Raw genomic sequence first — 19,819 nt, forward strand, 5'->3', positions numbered from 1 at the left:
ATCAAAGTAGAGATACTTTGACTTCGGACAAAGCTAATATGCAGACTAAAAAGGACCGGAGGGAGTATATCATTATATATCTGTCCACTACTCAAAAGCAACCAACCAAGGGTCCAAACTCTAGACTGAACTAGATCTACAATCTAAACAAAAGGTTTTTCTTTCTTTCTCCCTGTACAGTATGAAGATGTTTCAGGCAGATGCTGGAGGAACTAGGCGAGATCGACGTCAACCTGGAAAGGGGGCATGCCTTCTTTGCCCTCGGCGAGCTTGACACCAAGCTGACCCGTGCTACCCGCTCCACACGCGTACAGCTTGCCGGATTCGGTGAGGGCAACTGTGTGAGACGGCACCGTTATGTTGTTGTGCCAATCCCAGGCATTCGTCGAGCTAATCTGCACAAACCTTTCATTTGGCCCGGTGAGTGAGGTGACTAACTTGGGAGCCATGGCCTCGTCCTCGTCGTCCTGAAACCAAGAGCGATCATGCATACATTCAGTAAGTAATTTGACAAGATCGATAGTTGGGTGTTGCAAGTTAGTTCACATGATTGATCGATCGCACCTGGCAGCCTAGGACGTAGGATCCCCTCCCAAAGAAATAGACATCGCCATTATCCGCGATGACAAAGGTGCTGTATTGGCCAGCCGAAACGTGGACAGCCTTGGAGGTTTCCACCGCCGTCGGGATCATGCGTTCTTGAACATCTCCATGTCCTAGACAGCCACAGTGACCCCATCCCCAGGTGAACACGCGCCCGTCGCAGCTCAGGACCGTGGCGTGCCAGGCACCGGCTGATATTGACATTGGCCTTACGTTGATTTCCCCAAAGTGTGCGATCAGCTGAGGGATACCCTCATTGTTCTTGTTCCCATGCCCAAGCTTGCCTCCTTGACCACAGCCCACAGAGTACACTGACCTGAATATTAATCAAACAAATATAAAGAGGAACATTTTTTTTTCAGTTATGTGAATGGACATGCAATTGGATAAGCAAGCAAAGACATCATAGGATAGGATCAAGCAAATGCTTACATTCCGGTGGGCTGGTAGGCTAACAGAAGGAGGTAACAGCTGCCGGCAGAAATCTGCGCAACAAGTACATTCTCAAGGGGTCCAGAGACAAGACGGGGCTCGACATCGGTGTAATCTGATTGATGGCCTAGCCTCTCGTCGTCGCGGCCCCAGGAGAAAGTATAAACCCGGCCTTCTCTAGACAGAACCGCCGAGAAGAGGGCCCCTATAGTTGCTTGCACTACAAAGATGCCCTTCAGTGACTCCACTACTTTGGGACTGTCAACGTAGTCAGTAGCAGCTGTTCCATTCAAACTATACCCCCCAAAGCTCTCGATTCCAAATACGTAAACACTGCCCGTGTTGCTCACAAGCATTGTTCGCTTCAATCCAACTGCAGCTTGTGTGATCCTGATGCCTTGCAGAGACCTATAAATGCAGCAACAGTTTGTAACACCGGCACACAAGATTCTAAGAATTCATCCAAATCAACGTACTCTACCTGATAAGGCATGGCTTGAACTTGTCTTCTGTGTCCCCAAGGCCAAGCTGGCCCGAGGAATTCATGCCAAATGAGTATACGTCCCCATTTGTTGTGACAACAATGCTGTGGCCTGGTCCAGCAGTGACCTGAGATTTCCCGCGGCGGCAATTCTTCTCGCCGACCAAAATGTATCCAAGAACAAGCTTCCAAGAGCCCCCGCACCTTTGCTTCAGCCACTCCTTCTCTTCTGGTTTCATCGTCTTAAACATGGCCCTTTGCTGGCACATGTCGAATGCTGCAAGTTCCGGAAGTGGTAATTTCAAGTCTGGTGGGAATTTTGCCGGATTTCTGAAGAATTTACATGTAGCCTGAAACAGCACAACATCTCCACATCATAACTGGCATTTTATAATACTCAAAAGTGCTGAAAGCATAAGAATGCAATTGCACAACTTACCTCCAAAGCAGCAAGATCTTTAGGATCCAGCTCAGAGGATGAGAGCACATGGAGGAGAATGGACGGGCTCGCGGTTAGGGGGAATTGCCCTACGGCTTCTTCTCCGGAGAAATGACGCTTCGCAAGGTCCAGTTCTCGATCTGGCGAAGTTGAACGTGGGGCCACATCATTCACTATGTTGTGGAATTCTGTAACCACTGCGGGGTTGCTTGCTGTAGCATCCATTGGGCACTCCATGATCTGTAGCTACTGAGAAAAAAAGTAGATATTTATCTAGTAAATAAAATCATACATACTGAGTTGTCAAATGGCTATAAATGTATGAATCTAGAGTCCTAACAAACAAGGCAACTTCATTCTTGTAGATAAAGTAATTACTCAACTCATGCATTGTTTCTTCTTTCAGAATTCGAAACAGCAACATTCTTGTAGACAAGGCAATCAGTCAAATAGATATCATACATTGTTTCTTTTTAAGAGTATAAAATAGTTTGCTGCAACATTAATCGTGAAGACATTATAATTACATGATGATCATAGAGCATGAATGGAAGAGATATGATGCTAATAAGTTGAGCAATTATGAAGATGCCGTTATTGTTGGTTACAAACTTACGACCGACCCAAAAACACCTGGTTCTGATCATGCGGGTCTATGATCATAGCATGACATATTGACATACTAGCATCAGAATCCAATGCACTACCCGAACGGCGACGAGCAAATATAGCATAGATTCTAACAAGGTGAACCGATCATCATGATCAGTGACATCAGTCAATTGCAATCCAATCAAGATCAAGATCACGAAAAGCGGAGGCATCCGCTATCTCAAGTCCCGATATGCATCGCGTGCCTGAAACCCCAACTCCGCACTCCATGCTGCGCGCAGTCGCCAACAAAGAAGTGAATGAAGAAGTAATGAGGATTTCTCATGAACGAACACGGATGATCCTTCCTTTTCTATACGACGACGACAACTGACTCGAATAACCACCCCATCTACCAAACCTTCCCGATCCCACGAACTCCACCCCAAAAAGACCCCGAACAGAGATACCTGTATAGATTACAAGGTCAGGGATGCTGTGTGATCACATGGAATTCGGCAAGGCGCAGTCCGATCAGGCGGTGCTGCGTGATCGAACTCCGCAGCCCTCCGGGTTTATCTGACCTTGGCAATGTCGCAGGAGTTGGGTTTTGTGGGGAGGGGGTGAAGAGAGAGAGAGAGAGAGAGAGAGAATTAGGAAACCACCCTTCCCGTATATATATACGCATACAAGTTAGTAGGCGCCACATCAGCAATGCGGTCTCGTGGCCCTAGATTCTCTGCGTCGATCCTAACAAACCCCCTCTCGTGTTGGTGTTGAGATGGTAGTCACAGGGTCAAAATTGACAGCAAGTTCCCTTCGGGGGCATCCGATAAAATTGACAGCAATGAGATAAAACCCGACCTTGCACGGGAGTATTAGATGGGAAGGGGAGTGGGGATTTAGAGGAGTTTTTCTTTTGAAGGAAGGGATTTGGAGGAGATAGCTGCGACGAGTTAGACATGGGAAGTACTCCCTCCGTCCCAAAATAAGTGTTGCTGTTTTACTATAAAATTTGTATTAACTTAGTACTAAATTTGTGACACTTATTCTGGGACGGAGGGAGTACTACTTAGCAAAAGGAACTTCAACAAACCGATGAAATTTCATGCAAATCGGGCGATTTTGATTTAAACAGGATCACATTCGTCACTTTTTTGGAAAACTTCATTAAAGAAAAGTGTCCGGAAGTTAAACTAGTCAATATCCTCACCAGCGTCTGCGGGTCAAGTCTTTGTCCACTACAGGAAAATCCCGTTTTTTCGTGTGTCAAGCTATAAGCCGTGAGCTATTTTTCGGACACTCGGTTTATCTTCATGTAAGACAAGTGCTGACCTAAGAACACCCGACAAATAAATTGCTCCGGTTTTATAGCATCATCTAAGCCGAGTGGTCCCCAAAAACCCTCAACTTACATGGCCCACACGACTTATGCGCGAAAATGTACTCCACATATAGCGCATACTCGGCAAAGATACGTACCACGTGTCTATATCAGACGGGATTGACGATGACGTCACGGAGCATCATATAAGCCATGTGCCCTTTGAGAGCACTTGGCTTATAGCGTATATAAGTCGTGTGTCCGGCGAAAGCACTCGGCTTACATTGGTTATATAAGCCGTGTGTCTAGTGAACGCATTCATCTTACATTTTTTTTTGGTTGCTTGTTTTTTTAATACAAAAAATATTTTAAAATGATTTGCCTTCATTTTCATCCATTTTCTACCAACTAGTTTTTATTGGCCTTATTTTTTATGCCCTGCAATTTCCGACGCTGAAACCCTAGAAATGTCGCCGAAGTAATTTCTCCCCCTGATGGCTGGAACTGCCCCTCCCTCGTTTGCAAAAGGGGAACACATGTCGCTAATACATCACATAGGATTTTCCATGCCCCGGGCATGGTTTCATGTGTCGCCTTGCAGATCTGCAATTTCCGGTGCTGAAACCATAGAAATGCAATAAATTTCTCAAATATTACAGGCGGGTCAGAAAAATGCGGGGGCCTGACACGTCTCATTCGATGGTCACCTTTGAGAGCACAGAAAGTTTCGAAGCCAATGGAGCAGCAGGACCAGCACTTCCCTCTCGATACCGAGAGACTACCTCGGAGATGGTGCGGTTTACAAGCGACCTCATGTGAGGCCTATTCAAAATGCGCCCAAACTTTTACCACACCCTACAGGGGTCATGTGATGATGTCGTACCAGATCCGTGAATTTATGGCATCATACGATTTTCCGTGGATTCAAACGGTTGGACAAGTCATGTCGTCAAAGTAATTTCTTCCCCTGATGGTCGAAACTGCCCCTCCCTCGTCTGCAAAAGAGAGACATAGAATTTTCCATGTCGCTTCTGGGCATGGTTTCATGTGTCGCCTTGCAGATCTGCAATTTCCGACGCTCAAACCCTAGAAATGCAATAAATGCCTCAAATATTACAGACGGGTCAGAAAAATATGAGGGCCTGACACATCTCATTCGATGGTCTCGTTTGAGAGCATGGAAAGTTTCAAGGCCAACGGGGTAGCAGGACCAGCACTTCCTTCACAAACCCGATACCTTCCCTCTCTATACCAAGAGACTACCTCGGAGATGGCACGGTTTACAAGCGGCCTCATGTGAGGTCTATTCGAAACGCTCCCAAACTTTTACCACACCCTACAAGGGCCATGTGATGATGATGTGCCAGATCCCGTGATTTTCTGGCATCATACGATTATTCGTGGATTCAAACTGTTGGACGAGTCATGTCGTCGAAGTAATTTCGCCCCGTGACGGTCGGAACTGCCCCTCCCTCGTGTGCAAAAGGAAGACGCATGTCGCTAATACATCATATAGGATTTCCCATGCCGTTTGTGGGAATAATTTCATGTGTCGCCTTGCAGATCTGCAATTTCCGGCATTGAAACACTAGAAATGCAATAAATGTCTCAAATATTGCAGGCGGTCAGAAAAATGCAGGGGCCTGACACGTCTCATTCAATGGTCTCCTTTGAGAGCACCGAAAATTTTGAGTCCAATGGAGCAGCAGGACCAACACTTCCTTTACAAACATGTTCTTTTTTATAAATACTTCATTGTATGTTAACTCTTGGTTGTGATGGTGTGATAAAACCTGAATCGCATATGTACTGTTGTTGAGTTTATCGGACGTTAATAGATATTTTCCCCTTTTCTTACTAAACACAACCAATCAATATCAATGATGGGATTATACATGCTGGTGGTTTCAAATATTTCCAGAGAACACGGAACCCAAAAATGGGAACAAAAATAAAATCCACAGAAGAGCTGCCAAATTCATTGATCAGAAGAGCTGCCAAATTTTAAAATATTTTTTCACCATGTTCTTGTCTCTGTAAAAAAAAAATTCGAATGTCGACAGGAGAGCTGCCAAATTCATTGATCAGAAGAAGATATTACAAGAACTGGACTGCTCAGTTTATTGCAGAAAACCGGGCAAAAACCATAGCAACGTCTAACTAGACTAGACCTAGAGCACCACAAGACATACAAGACGCCGGAAGGCGAAACCCCACAACACACCTGGTCGGGCACTCGAGCGTCTTCGCTGCTACGAGAGTGCACACCAACAACCGTCGTATCATACTAGGCAGCCGCGAGCATATCCGCAGACCTCGAGAACATCGGAGAGGAATGATAGGTCCGAAAGAGCAAAAACCTATGCCCCACCAATCTCCCGAGCCAAGCCGACATAGCTCGCCCGACGCAATTGCATGTGAAGGATGCTCCTGTTGCTCACCTCATCGACCAAAACAGCCTGCTCCAAACAAAAGCACCACCAAAGACTCCACACACTTCCAAACGTTGCCTGCTCCTGTTGTCTATGTAATTTTAATTTCCGTATTTACACTGTTCATTGCAGTCACGTCCCACCACTGAAGTCAGAAAATATTATCTGATTCCCGATTTGGCTACGGGATAAGGAGTGGACCATCTTGATGCGTATTCTGAATTTAGACCGGTGACTGGAGATGGGGACTGTTTCTACAGGAGCTTCGTATTTTGCTACCTTGTAATCGACTAATTGTTCTTCTCTCTTTTCCTACTAATAGGATATAGATTTACTTATTTAATGTTCTCTGTCTATGCAAATGTACAACATGAGCAAGTTCTTGATAGACAGGACACACTTGAGGAACACCGCCTCCTTGATGCTGTTAAAAGAGTGTCTTTGCAACATGCAGATTTTAGATGGGCCTCTGAATTTCCCAGGAGCTACAGAGTAAGTTCTTGCCTTCTCCATATCTATTTTTCCTTCGATAAACATGCCTGTAAGAGTTGATTCTCTTCAGGTTACAGTACACTTCAAGCTGGATCTGGCATCTCACTATCTTCGTTTGTCATTTGCAGGGATGCACAATTTCTTATAGTAGTGGCATGCCATTGCAGTTTTACATTGTTGGCACAAACTCAGATTTTAAGTTTATTGTGATGTTAACAACCTGATTGTAATAACGACCTTGAGAGAAATTTACTTACAAGAACAATGGCAATATAACGAGGAAATAATACATTTTTATTCTAGGTGAGTTCTACAACAATATGCACCTGCTGGTTATTATTTAGTCATCTCATTATTTTGTTCCTATGCTATAGTGTATGCTTAATGACTTACACTTCTCACGCGAGTTGTATTAGCTGTGTTCTTTCTTATCTTGGTATGGATCAATATTATGTATGTATTATGGGGTGGGAGACGGACATACCCGCGTAGGGATCCACCTAGGACCGAGCCTATTCCACCGCTGCAAGACGCTCAAGCTGGGACGGGGCCTATGGCAAACACGGATGGTGAAGCCATTACTTCCGCATCTCTGACGGGAACAACCATGGAAGCGGTTCGTGCTCTCGCGGGGGTGAAAGTGAATTTTGTAAAGGAAGCTGCTACTCGGGATATGGTGTCGGACAAAGCAAGCGATAAGTCTGATGGTGAGAGAGCTATGAAGTGGGCTCGGAAAAAAGAAAAGATGACATGTTACCGATGCGGAGGACGGGGGCATTTTGTGGCTGAGTGCTCGGTTGAGTTATGCGACATTTGCCGTAAGCCGAGGCATGAGACGGGAGAGTGCCCCTTACTCTTGGGGCCGAAGCCAGTGGTGACTATTTATGGGGCTTGCTGCTCGGAGCTTATGTTCTTTGAGTCTCCTCGCTCTACTTCAACTACACCAACTCCGGAGAGTTCCCGGACGGGTGTTGTTCGGGTGACCCGTGGAACGATGACTATGGACCAGGTTGTTCAACGCATGTGCGAGTTGGTGTCTGCGAGCTTCCGGTGGGATCCGGTCAGAATGGACGAGCATTCTTTCAGGATGGACTTTCTTACTAAGGAAGATCTTGCGAGACTGCTGAAGTTTGGGATGAACAGGGTTCCAAACAGCAACTGCGTTCTTGAGATTGATGCTTGGACTCAGAAGGAGCCCGAGGGAACTCCATTATCTAAGCTTTGGGTCAGGTTTCTTGGAGCTCCATGTGCGGCTATAGATGATTTTATGGTAACTTGGAGTCTTGGTTCTCTGATTGGAAAAACAGAGAAGGTGGATATGCCTTTCACGCGTGCGCAGAGAGTGGCTCGCCTGTTTGTTAGTGTGGTTAGCATCGAGCATATTCCAGACATGATGAGGTGGACTTATGATGGCAGGAGCTTTGACTTGGATAATGAGATACAAGAGAGTCAGCACTTTCAGGAGTTGGCTCGGCACACCGATATGGATACTGAAGATGGTCAAAGTGGAGATAGGAACCAGGATAAGGGTTCGGATCACAGGGATGCTCCAGATAGAGTCCGACACCAGAGGCCAAGTCAGATGAGACGGCTGCTGTGAAGGAGAAGACACCTGTAGCCACCTCGACGCATCAGCTCAGGTTTGGGTCATTTGAGTATTCTTCGGCCCCGGGCCGACTTTGGGGTGTCAGGGCGGAGTCGGATGATCAGGTGGAGCAGGAGCTACCACCACTATCACCACCAGTCACTCTGAGTGCGGTGGGGGTGATGTCGCCAGCTGCGAGACCCGCATCGTAGGAGTGCTCAACGAGCGACGCCAAGTGCTCCCACTCAGCCGAGTAGCCTGCCCCCACTCAGCCAAATCTGTTGTATATTTTTCAAATACCAACTCAAAAGAAGCAGCTCAACGCATAAATTCTCATCCACTGAAGCCTACGGCCCAACGCAAGTATGCATTATGCACGTTGCCTAACCGTCAATTGCCACATTAAACCTAGATGGTAGACACACACCTCACGCCATCACGTGTGCAGCCAGACGGAAGCACTTACTTCGCCTCTCATGCCATCGCAAAGTCGCCGGCAGTATCCGACGATCCCTCGCATCGCCGTGGCCTTGCATGACAATGTCGAAGCGGTAGCACAACTCCGTCGCCAAACAGGGACCCCAATTTCACCATTCCCTAATTCTATTTGACATTAAGGTAGGACCTATAAATCATCTAGTGTTTTCTTTTTGATTTTTTTTGTTCGTTTGTGATTTCTGTGTTAGAAATCATTAACTTATATGTGTATAATCTATCGATTTAGGTGATTAGGTCGGTTCAAACATTATTTTCTATAATAACATATAAATTTATTATGCAATTTTGTACTTACAATCAGTGGCTAGTCCTGACTAAATACTTAAATTTAATTTGGATAATATATTTCTACTTCCGACTTCCAAGCACACTTTATCTTCATGTACCAGATAATTCATGTAACATTTTAGTTTTTAGTACTTGATGATTTTATGAATAATAGCCTTATCCGCTTTGTCGAGAAAGAATTGGTTATTTTTTTAATGATGAGGTAGTTATATGTTTTCATGCGGTGAGAGATCGCCATGGCATGAAATGGAAGGTAATGCGCTAAAGCTTTTTTTTTTCTAATTTTTAGTACCGCCCTTCATCAATGTTTACATACTTCCTCGATTTAATAATGTCTTTTTTTTAGATTGAAGGTTTGATTGTTACAACAATGTGCCGATGTTCTTTTATGCAACTTTAGAACAATATTTTGTCATATTGACGCAATTAAATGGTTAGTTTTCTCCCACTTTTCAATTACATGTGTGGAATGAAGTGATTACACCCATGTTTTAGTTTATGTACAATCTTTTGCCCTGTTGGTTCATGACTATGGTTATGAATTTTGAACCCCATAATTTTTTTTCCTGGGTCCGTCCCTGTTAGTGGTGTCATGTGAACGTCAATTACATGACACTTCACCATGTTATGGACTTAAGAGAAGTCATTGTAAAATAACAAGTAGATGATGAGTTGCGAGATTGATAGAATGTTAAACCCTAGTTTATGCGTTGTTTTATGAGGGGCTGATTTGGTCCATACGTTTAATGTTATGGTTAGATTTATCTTCATTTTTTTCCGTAGTTACGGATGCTTCTTCATATATGTGATGGTTATAGTTAGCTAGCCCAGTTGAGTCCTTATTTCCTGCATATATCTGATGGTCATAGTTAGCTAGCCTGGTTGAGTCCTCTGCTTTTGCATATATCACAAAACTTGGTAGTTAGCCAAATAGAAGCCCACACACATTTTTTTACGGGTAACCAACACACATATACGACACAGTTGCAGCATAGAAAATGCTCAATGTGCCTGCAACAATGAGAACGGATAAAGGACAATAATTTTGAACTATTATAACATAAAAATATAGTTCTTAAGGTAAGTCGACTACTTAACAAATACAAACCAGTAATATTTACTTAGAATCACTCATGATAACATCTTCAAAATTGGCCACAGAGGAAGATACATGGCAGATGTTGGCATGCTTTCCCAAATGCGAGATTCAGTATCTGCCAATAGTTACTCTCAGTTTTTTTTTTTTTTTGGCATGTAATCTGGTTCAACAAGTCATTCCATGAGCTTCTCTTATTCTAATGTATGTATAAAGGTACAATGCAACAAGTATGAACACCCACGTCTTGGATCTATATATGTGTAGCCTTGGAGCATACATGAGGAATGGCCCTGAGCAGTAGGTCAGACCTTCTACGGACAGTGAACCCGAATTTCTCAGACATATCAAGTGACATTGAGTTGGCATCGTCAGGAAGCATCCAGTCAAAGTGATAGAGAAAGTTTACCAAGGTAATCACCAAAATTGATGATGCGAATGCTATTCCAGGGCATTGTCGTCGCCCACCTCCGAAAGGAGTGAATTCAAAACTTGTCCCGTTATAATCCACATTGTTGTTCTCAAATCTCTCTGGATTAAATTCTTCTGGATTGCTCCAATACCGACGGTCCCGGGAAATTGCGAAGACATTGATGTATATGTTGGTATCTTTAAGGATGTCATAACCCATAATTTTGCAGTCCTCTCTAGTCTTGCGGGGGAGTAAAGCGGCAGGTGGATGCAATCTAAGAACCTCCTTGATGACCATCTGCATGTAGTGAAGTTCTGCAAGATCACTATTGCTAATGATAGCTCGGCCTTGACCTAGTACATCTCGAACCTCTAATTGTGCCTTAGTCATAACTTCAGGATGACTTATTAGTTCTGACATGGCCCACTCCAAAGTGGTTCCTGTGGTCTCTGAGGCAGCTGCAAACATATCCTGAAAATAGTAATGTTGTGAGATATATATATAATTAAATAATATCTAAATTTTCGAAACAAACGCTACTGTTGTTATTCCGGACGGAGGAAGTAGATGCAAACGATAAAAAAATGACTGAAAAGAAAATACTCACGAACAAGACGGTGACTATAATCTCTCTGGTTAGAGGGTACGTCGAGTCCTCCCCTTGCAGCCTGAGCAGCACGTCGAGCAGGTCCTCATCGTCGGCGTTGCATGCGCCGTGACCGGCTGCTCGCGCCACCTTGCGCTCGTCAATGATCTCGGTGATGATGTGCTCAATGAGGTCCCGGATTCTCTTTATGCGGCGCTCGCCATTGCTGAGCCCCCGCACAAGTCGAGACGACGGGAAGAGGTCGACCAGGCAGAAGCCCCCCAGCTGGTCCATGATTTGGTCCATTGCGTGGAGGAACTCCTCCTGCCGTGTGAACTTACCGCCGAACGCCGCCTGCGCCACCACATTGTTGCCAAGCACCGCAAACATCTCGCTGAGGTTGGCGGTGGCGCCCGCAGCCGTGGTCCTGATAATGGAGCGGAGGAGGCTGCCCACCTCCTCCGCCCTGATGCACTCCATGCGCTTCACTTGCCTGGAACTGAGGAGCTCCACAATGCAGAGCTTGCGCATCTGGCGCCAGTGGTCACCGTAGGGGGCGAAGATGATGCCCTTACCGCCGAAGCCAATGATCTCCTGTAGCTCGGTGGTCTGCCGGTTCGAGAAGGCGATGTCGTTTGTCTTCATTACCTGCGCCACCGCCTCGGCGCTGGAGACCACCACCGTGGGGACCTCGCCTAGCTTGAGGAGCAACAGTGGCCCATGCCGGCGACACAGATCGGTGATGGAGCGGTGAGGGAGCGTGCCGAGGACGTGGTGGAGGCTGCCGATGATCGGGAGAGTCCATGGCCCGGGAGGCAAGTGCTTCTTGGGCTTGCTCTTGCCGCCGGAAAACCAAAGGGCCAGTAACGTGGATATGGCTATGCAACATAAGGTTAACCAACTCTCCATGGCAGGCAGCTGAGTACAAAACATGACAAGAATACACTCGGATATATAGCCGGGCTAGGTCCTGGACTCCTGGTGCAGAGAACATGACCGCAAGCCCGCCGGGCCTTAGCCGCCGCTCAGGATGAGTATGGGTACTACTACTAACCCCTCTCACGCTCCCTTGGAGGACCATTTGCCTCACTTGGTCAGAGGTCCAAGGTTGCCTGATGGAGCACGTTATCGCAGACATTGGCGTCACACGAGAACAGTCAAGAAAACAACAAACACATCAATACTAGGATTTATGACACATTGTCCGGATTTGCCACCACATTCCTCGGTCGACCCAAATATCTACAGTTTCCTTTCAATTTTCCCAATCTCTTCCTTCCTAATAATAAAGCAAATAGGATTTCTGGCCATCCGTCATGGCATTTTTGCAAAAAGACCCTTCCGTTTTCTGTTAATAAACCCGCAGTCCTTTCTTTAATGAGGAAAACGTTTCACTTTTATGATTAAGACCCTATATGTTTTCTGAGGCGAGGAGCCAGATCCAATCGGCGGCTACGTGGTAAACTTCGGCTAGGCGGCTCGGCTCGTCGGCGCAGAAGGTGCCCGCCTCATTGGCCGGCGGCCATCTCGAAATCCCCCCGCCTCCGTCCCTCCCGGCCTCTCCAGGACGGCGTCAACGCGAGCGAACACATCTCCTCCGCCTCGCTCGCAGCGGCCGTCAGCGCCGACGGCCAGGAATGAGGAATGGCCCAAGGTGTCGTGGCGGAGGCTGATAAGGCGGCCGGCGTGCTCGCTTGGGGGCCCCGTACGAAGCACGGCAGCACCGACGGGGCCGTCGTGGGGGGTGGTGCTGATGCCCACCAAGTCACCACCAGCACCGGCTGGAAAATGGCCGTGCTGCTCGGGGGCCACAGCGGCAGCAGGGCCCTCCACCGGCTGCAAGATGACCGCGCTGCTCGGGCGGAACAACGGAAGTAGGGCCCGGGCACCACCCGCGCTCCTCATCGTACTGCCCCGTGTTGGCGGCTGCGCTGCACACGGAGGTGGCCGCATGAAGACTGAAGATGCCCATCATGTTTCATGTATCCTGCCACTCCGATGGTGTGAAGTTAGCTGTTGTGATTGTTTGGGTGGTGCACAATAAGTGTTTGTTGGAATGCATATGGACAACGGGTAAGTGATTGACTTTGCAGCAGTAATTAGCAATGAAAAGGAAAAAATCCTAATGAAGATTGTGAGCATGTTTTTTACATTTGCACCTCAATACCTCATGCACCAGGATTATAATTTCTGCAGTTCTGGTCAAGCCAAGCAATCTTTAGCAAGAACTGCATCCACTCATCTGGTCTAACTTCCACCAATGAAATTGTGCATCCACATCTTTCTCTCTGTCCGAGAAAGCCCTTGCTGAATTTGTATGACAAGAGTGCTACCTCATGTTACATACATTCCATTGGGTACCAAATAAATTGTTTTCTGGCTAATTGCAGTAGAATTTAATTGGGAGGGCAAGTAATTATGGGTGATAACTACTTACTTTATTTTTGTACTCTTAGAGTCTTGTAGGATTTTGTAATTGGGCTGAGATTTGTTGTGTGAATCTGATTTTTACTCTTAAGAATCTTTGTCCATGAACACCATCTGTTGTTCGCCCATGCTCCACACTTTGCCGAAAAACATGAGGTATGTACGAAGCTAACCTGGAATTTCCTGATGGTCGTCTACATGTCCATGTTTCATACTCCTTTAGTATAATGCCATGTTTGGTTGCGCAGAATTCGTCGCGGAATTGAATTGGCAATGGAATACCAAATCAACAATTTCAATGGAATTCCAGTTTTGTTGTTTGGATGCGCATGGTATTCGTCCGTAGAATTAAGGCTGGAATGGAATTCCAAATCCTGTTTGGATGTACATAATGTGGAATTGAATTTTTACCATTTCAATAGTGTGTAAACAACATTTTAATAAGGTTTGTATTTATGTGGTTGGATTAGCTGCATTAGTAATCTAGAGCAGATCCTAGGATTAAAAATATTATATCACAATTTTTACTTATAGGTCCTCCAAGTCCAGGAATTGAAATTACCAACAGGTCCATTTTTTTACAAAAAGGACCCTGAAAAGAATTTTACATAAGCAATCGGGTCCTGGGATTGCCCCATCGTCCATGGCTGCGGGGAGCAGCCCGTCGTCCATGGCTGCAGGGAGCTAGGCGGCGTTGGGCTCGACTACGGACCAATGGAGGCGGAGCTTGGTGGCTGGCTGTGCTCGTCGCTGGCCGTGGAGGCGGAGCTTGGTGGCTGGCCGTGCTCGTCGCTGGCCATGGAGACGGAGCCTGCTGCAGTGCCGGCGACAGGAGGCGGTGGAGGCCGGCCTCGAAGAGGAGGAGGAGGCGGTGGCCGACGTCGAGGAGGTGGCGGTGCTCGTCGATGACCCGGAGCTTGGTGGCGAGTTGGGGTGAGAGAGAGCGGTTTGAGGGGGGGGGGAATGGGGGCGGGGGCGGTTGACCCCTGTTGGTTTCTGTCCAGGTGCGGGTCGCGCGGGGGATATTCCGGAGGATTCCACGTGTTTCCGAGGCCAGGACCTCCGAATTTGCGAGAGGGTGTGAGAGGCACGCGCGGGGGTCGCTCGGAATTCGCTCGCATTTCCAGATCCAAATTCCAAGCGCATCCAAACGTCCGAATTGAGCCCCGAATTCCAGATTCCTTGATTCTAGGCCCAATTCTGTGCAACCAAACAGAGCATAAGTGTTTATTACATTTTTGCTGGGAGGATTGACCATGTCATCTTGGAGATGCTCCTCCCTTCACTTACTTGCCCCAAATCTCTTTTGAGCTAATCTTTGGCTATGGATACAAATAATAATAGCAAGGCTCATTGCAGGAAGATGTCGAAAAAAAGTGCAGCAACTCCTGAGCTAATCCTTCAAATGGAGTTACCCCAGGATAAGCCTGTCAAATGAGAAAGATAGAGAACTTTGTAATCTTCTTTCAACTAGAGGGTTGTGGTCGCGAGAAGGTGCTAGATGTCAACTTTAGTTTCAGAAATGTCTGCAACCCCGAGCATATTATGCGCATGGTCCATCACCGGGTTTGGTAGTTGTTGATTTCCCAAGTATGCATTACTTATCTATGGTATCTATGGTATGAAAGAACAACCCAATCACTAGGACTTCAGTTTATTTTATTTTTCTTCTTACTTGGTGAACATGCGTTTGTAGGCTCAGTCTATATGTAATAACTACATTCCATTTGATTCTGACCGTGCAGCTCTACAGCAATGGATCAAATTGGTTGGTGAAATTGAACTTCACTATTTTCAGTATGCGTTAGTGTTTAGTCTGCATCAAGGTTTGAAAACATTGGTTCGGTTAACGATGGTACTATGTTGGCCATCACTTTTTCCAGACTGATATGTAGCTTATGCAATAAGTATACAAATAAAAAATTGCAGCAAAATAGTTTTTAAATAGGCACACGGATGGGCCACTGAATTGAAATGGAGGATGTAGATATATGACGGGTCGTGAGCCATGTTTATTAGGTTGTACATACTTTTTTTTGACCCGTTGCTCTTAATTCAAAGTTAGGAAGACTGTCCTAGATACGGTAGCTAAAGTTGTCAACAAGTGGAAAACTGATGATATCAAAGGCCTTCTTGATCACATCTATATAGCCTGATTCCTAATTCGTAGGCCTTAAACATTACAATATGTTTTAAGTCGGAGAATGCGGAGATGTTTTTTCTCCTGTTGCAACGCACGGTCATGTGTGCTAGTAAACACTAATGAGCGATTTGGGACGATTTAACCCAATTTTTGACAGAAAGGGCCCGCATGTAAGCGCTGACCTGGCATAAAACGGTCAAAGGAATGGATTCCCTTCCGTCGACGCACCAGGGCAGGCTACGTGGTCACGGCGGGCCGGGACAGGAGCTCAACAGCCGTAGCATGCGCGGTTCCTCCTCGACGGGCACCCAAGCCTCGATCAGGAACCACAGCGCCGCCACATGCCGAATAGCTCGGAGCTGGGGACCGGCTCACAACATGCTGGATAGGAGGAGGACATAGCTCGTTGGACAGGGGAAGGGGACGCATCGCGGGATCCGGCATCTGGTTGTGCGGGATGTGACGTGGGGTGGCGGATATCGCTCGCGCCGGGAGGGAGAAGGCGTGGCGCATGGTGGAGGGGGAGGAGCACGGCAGGAGAGATGCATGGGCGCCGTCGACCATCTTGTTGAGGACGCCCGAGCAGCTCCAGAGAGGTGGAGCCCGTGAATCATGGGGAGGGATGGGTTCCTGGTCAGTGGGCCCTCTCTCTAATTTAATAGTCAACACAATTTTCTTTGACTTCTAGTGCCACGTGAGCGCTTATAGGTGGCCCTTTCTGTCAGAAATTGAATTAAATCATCCCAAATCGACCATTAATGCTTATTGAGAAAATTCGAAAGGAAATTGGTACATTTTTGGGACGTCCAAGAAATATGATGACAAATCCAAATGTAAACTTAGGGCCTGTTTGGTGGCCAGAAGTAATGGATATGCATGCACGTACGCATGCTCTGGTGACTTGCACCTCCTGGGTGGGATTCTTTCACTGTTTTAAACTTTTTTTTAAAAATGAGCATAAAATGAATCAGATTTTAAAACATTTCACGATCTGACCCTTTTAGAAACGTCACAAGCCATGGCGTTGTTGTCCCACTATGCAACGCCAGTCTATCATGGCGTTGCTGCCCTACAGTGACACGTCTGTCTATCGTGCGTTTTTTCTTTTTTGCAACGCCAGTCTAATGTGGCGTTGCAGGCCCACTGTGAAACGCCAACAGTGCTGATGTTGCTGCCCTACTGTAACACATCTGTCAGCCGTGGCATTTTTTCATTCTTGCAACGCCAGTCTAATGTGGCGTTGCAGACCCATTGTGAAACGCCAACAGTGCTGGCGTTGCAGACCCACTATGGAACGCAGCGACGACATCCAGCCAGCCCACGGCATGCTGCCAGCAACATGTGTACTGCTGAAACGCCATGGACCATGGCGTTTCGCGCGTGGCCAGCAACGCCAGTATCCCTGGGTTTCTATGTGGACTGCAACACCACATTAGACTGGCGTTTGAGTGGGTCTGCAACGCCACATTAGACTGGCGTTTCTATGTGCGTCTGCAACGCCACGGGCTCTGGCGTTTCAAAAAGGGTCAGATCGTGAAATATTTTCAATCAGAGTTCATTTCATGCAATATTTTCATCCCATGGGTCAAAATAGTGAAAAAAAATCCTCCTGGGTGGCCAGAAAGAGGAGTAAATAAACGTAACAGGTGGCTGGGGAAAAATTGACAAAAATGACCCCTGGGGGAAAGAACTCACGGAGTGACCCCTCGGGGAAAATATGTCACCCGGCTGACCCTTTTGTGTGGCGCCCGACACCTAGGCGTCACACTACACTGTGTGACGCCTAGCCGTTCGGCGCCACACACCCCGACCACCTGGCAGAAAGGGCTCACCCCCCAGGCCGTGTGACGCCTAAGCCTCACGCGTCACACATTGTAATGTGTGGCGCCGAGCGCTTAGGCGCCACACAATGACTTAACTGGCCACGGGCCAGCCCCCCTCCACACCCCCTCCCCATTCCCCTCCCTCATTCAAACAGAAACAGAAACCGGCAACGGCTGGCTCTCTTCGAATCCCTAATCCCCTCCCCCATCTCCTTCAGATCTGGTGATTTCTTCCTTGGATTGATCCCCCAAGCTAATCTCTTCCGTTTCCCATCCTTCTATCCAAGTGGAATAGGTTTTTGTTGAGTAGATTGATTTGAGTAGATTGATTTGAGTAGGTTCTTAGGATTTGACTAGTTAGGATATGAGTTCTTAGGACTTGAGTAGTTAGTATATTAGTAGATTCATATTAGTAGTTAGTATTAATAGTTAGTATATGACTAGATTGATATGTGTAGTTAGGATATTAGTTCTTAGGCTTTTAGTAGTTAGTATATGAGTAGATTCATATGAGTTCTTAGGATTTGAGTAGTTAGGATATGAGTAGATTCATATGAGTTCTTAGGATTTTAGTAGTTAGTATATGAGTAGATTCATATGAGTTCTTAGGATTTGAGTAGTTAGGATATGAGTAGATTCATATGAGTTCTTAGGATTTTAGTAGTTAGTATATGAGTAGATTCATATGAGTTCTTAGGATTTGAGTAGTTAGGATATGTAGATGAGTGGATTAGTAGATGAGTAATTTTTTGAATATGAGTAATTTTTTTGTGATTTGTAGGATGGTGTGGCTTCTAAATAATGTTTATGACGTTGAACACCGGGCCTATTTCATGTCGGAGAAGAAAATGGTAAGTAGATCATATGATAAAAAACATGTATTTAATAAGCACTTGAAAATGTAATAAGCACTTGATATCTTCTTATCCTATCTGTTTGCAGGAGCTTACGCCCTTGAAGATCCGGTCTCATGGGGCATCGTCTATAATGCAGTACGATGAGCGGTACACCCCATACATCGAGATGACAGGACTCCTTCCATTCATTCAGCTTGTGAGTCGGTCAACGCCCAATCTGAACGTTGCGGCAGTCACAACACTTATTGATCGTTGGAGGCCGGAGACACATAGTTTTCACCTCCGGACCGGAGAGATGACAGTTACTCTTCAAGATGTTTCCATGATCACCGCACTTCCGATCGAGGGGGAGCCTCTTTGTATGAGCATTGATTCCGAGGGATGGCGGCAACAAATGGAGGCCCTTATTGGTATGTCGGCGCAGGAGCCGGAGGTAGAAGATGGAGGGAAGAAAGATAGAGTCCCGGCCGGCGCTCCTTTCACTTGGATTGCCACGAACTTTGCTCATTGTCCTGAGGACGCAGATGACGAGGTGATCCAGAGGTATGCTCGCGTGTACATGTGGTACGTCATCTCTAGGACTATCTTTGCTGACGGCACTGGCAAGAATGCTCCATGGATGTGGCTGAAGGCGTTGACTGTTTTCGACAACAAGTTCAGTTGGGGCTCGGCCGCACTGGCTTACTTGTATCGGCAGGTAATAAATTGTTAACATTAAGTACTCTTTGTTATCTTTTTCTGCTAAACTGATGCATGTTTGTTGTTACTTGTAGTTGGATGATGCTTGTCGCAGGACCACAAAGGACGGTGGAGTTGGTGGTTGTATGCTCCTACTTTCAGTATGGAGCTGGGAACGCCTACCTGTTGGACGCCCTAAAAGCTCAAAGTGGAATACCTGGGATGACCACGGCAACCCTGTACGGCTTCCTACATGGGCTTACAAGTGGGACTTGGTATCGGAGGTGGCAAGCGAAGTGAACCTATTGTACAAGCAATACACCAACGAGATGGATTCGCTTACCCCCGAGCAGGTAAGATGGTTTCAGAGTTGACTTCCAGCTTTTATGTTGTGAGTAAAATGAATTGTGCCTTTTATGTTGTGTTGTAGGTGGAATGGCAGCCATATGGTGCCGGGCCAAACTTTGGTGATGCACACACGTTCGAGCTCAATCCACTATGCGTTCAGGAAAAACATCTTTGGCTAATGCGTTGTCCCCTTATATGCAATAGGGCGGTTGAGTTTCATCTCCCGCATCGTGTGATGCATCAATTTGGGTTCTTTCAGCCACACCCGCCGGAGTGGGTGGACA

General features: G+C 46.4%; 2 protein-coding genes across 2 annotated transcripts; both read right to left on the reverse strand.

Annotated features, from left to right (window-relative positions):
* Positions 1-212: 212 nt before the first annotated feature.
* Positions 213-2,192, reverse strand: LOC123430439 (ultraviolet-B receptor UVR8-like). Its single transcript, XM_045114311.1, has 5 exons — positions 1,956-2,192; positions 1,517-1,866; positions 1,036-1,443; positions 565-919; positions 213-467 (listed from the first exon to the last, which is right to left on the reverse strand). Exons 1-5 carry the CDS (start codon positions 2,190-2,192, stop codon positions 213-215), a joined length of 1,605 nt encoding a protein of 534 aa, XP_044970246.1.
* Positions 2,193-10,296: 8,104 nt separating this feature from the next.
* LOC123430440 (ent-isokaurene C2/C3-hydroxylase-like) lies at positions 10,297-12,222 on the reverse strand. The gene is made up of 2 exons (XM_045114313.1): positions 11,281-12,222; positions 10,297-11,144 (listed from the first exon to the last, which is right to left on the reverse strand). The coding sequence occupies exons 1-2, from the start codon at positions 12,190-12,192 to the stop codon at positions 10,515-10,517; spliced, it is 1,542 nt and encodes a 513-aa protein (XP_044970248.1). The 5' UTR covers positions 12,193-12,222; the 3' UTR covers positions 10,297-10,514.
* Positions 12,223-19,819: the final 7,597 nt, after the last annotated feature.

Source organism: Hordeum vulgare, chromosome 2H, assembly GCF_904849725.1.
Source record: "Hordeum vulgare subsp. vulgare chromosome 2H, MorexV3_pseudomolecules_assembly, whole genome shotgun sequence".
NCBI classification, from domain to species: Eukaryota; Viridiplantae; Streptophyta; class Magnoliopsida; order Poales; family Poaceae; genus Hordeum; species Hordeum vulgare.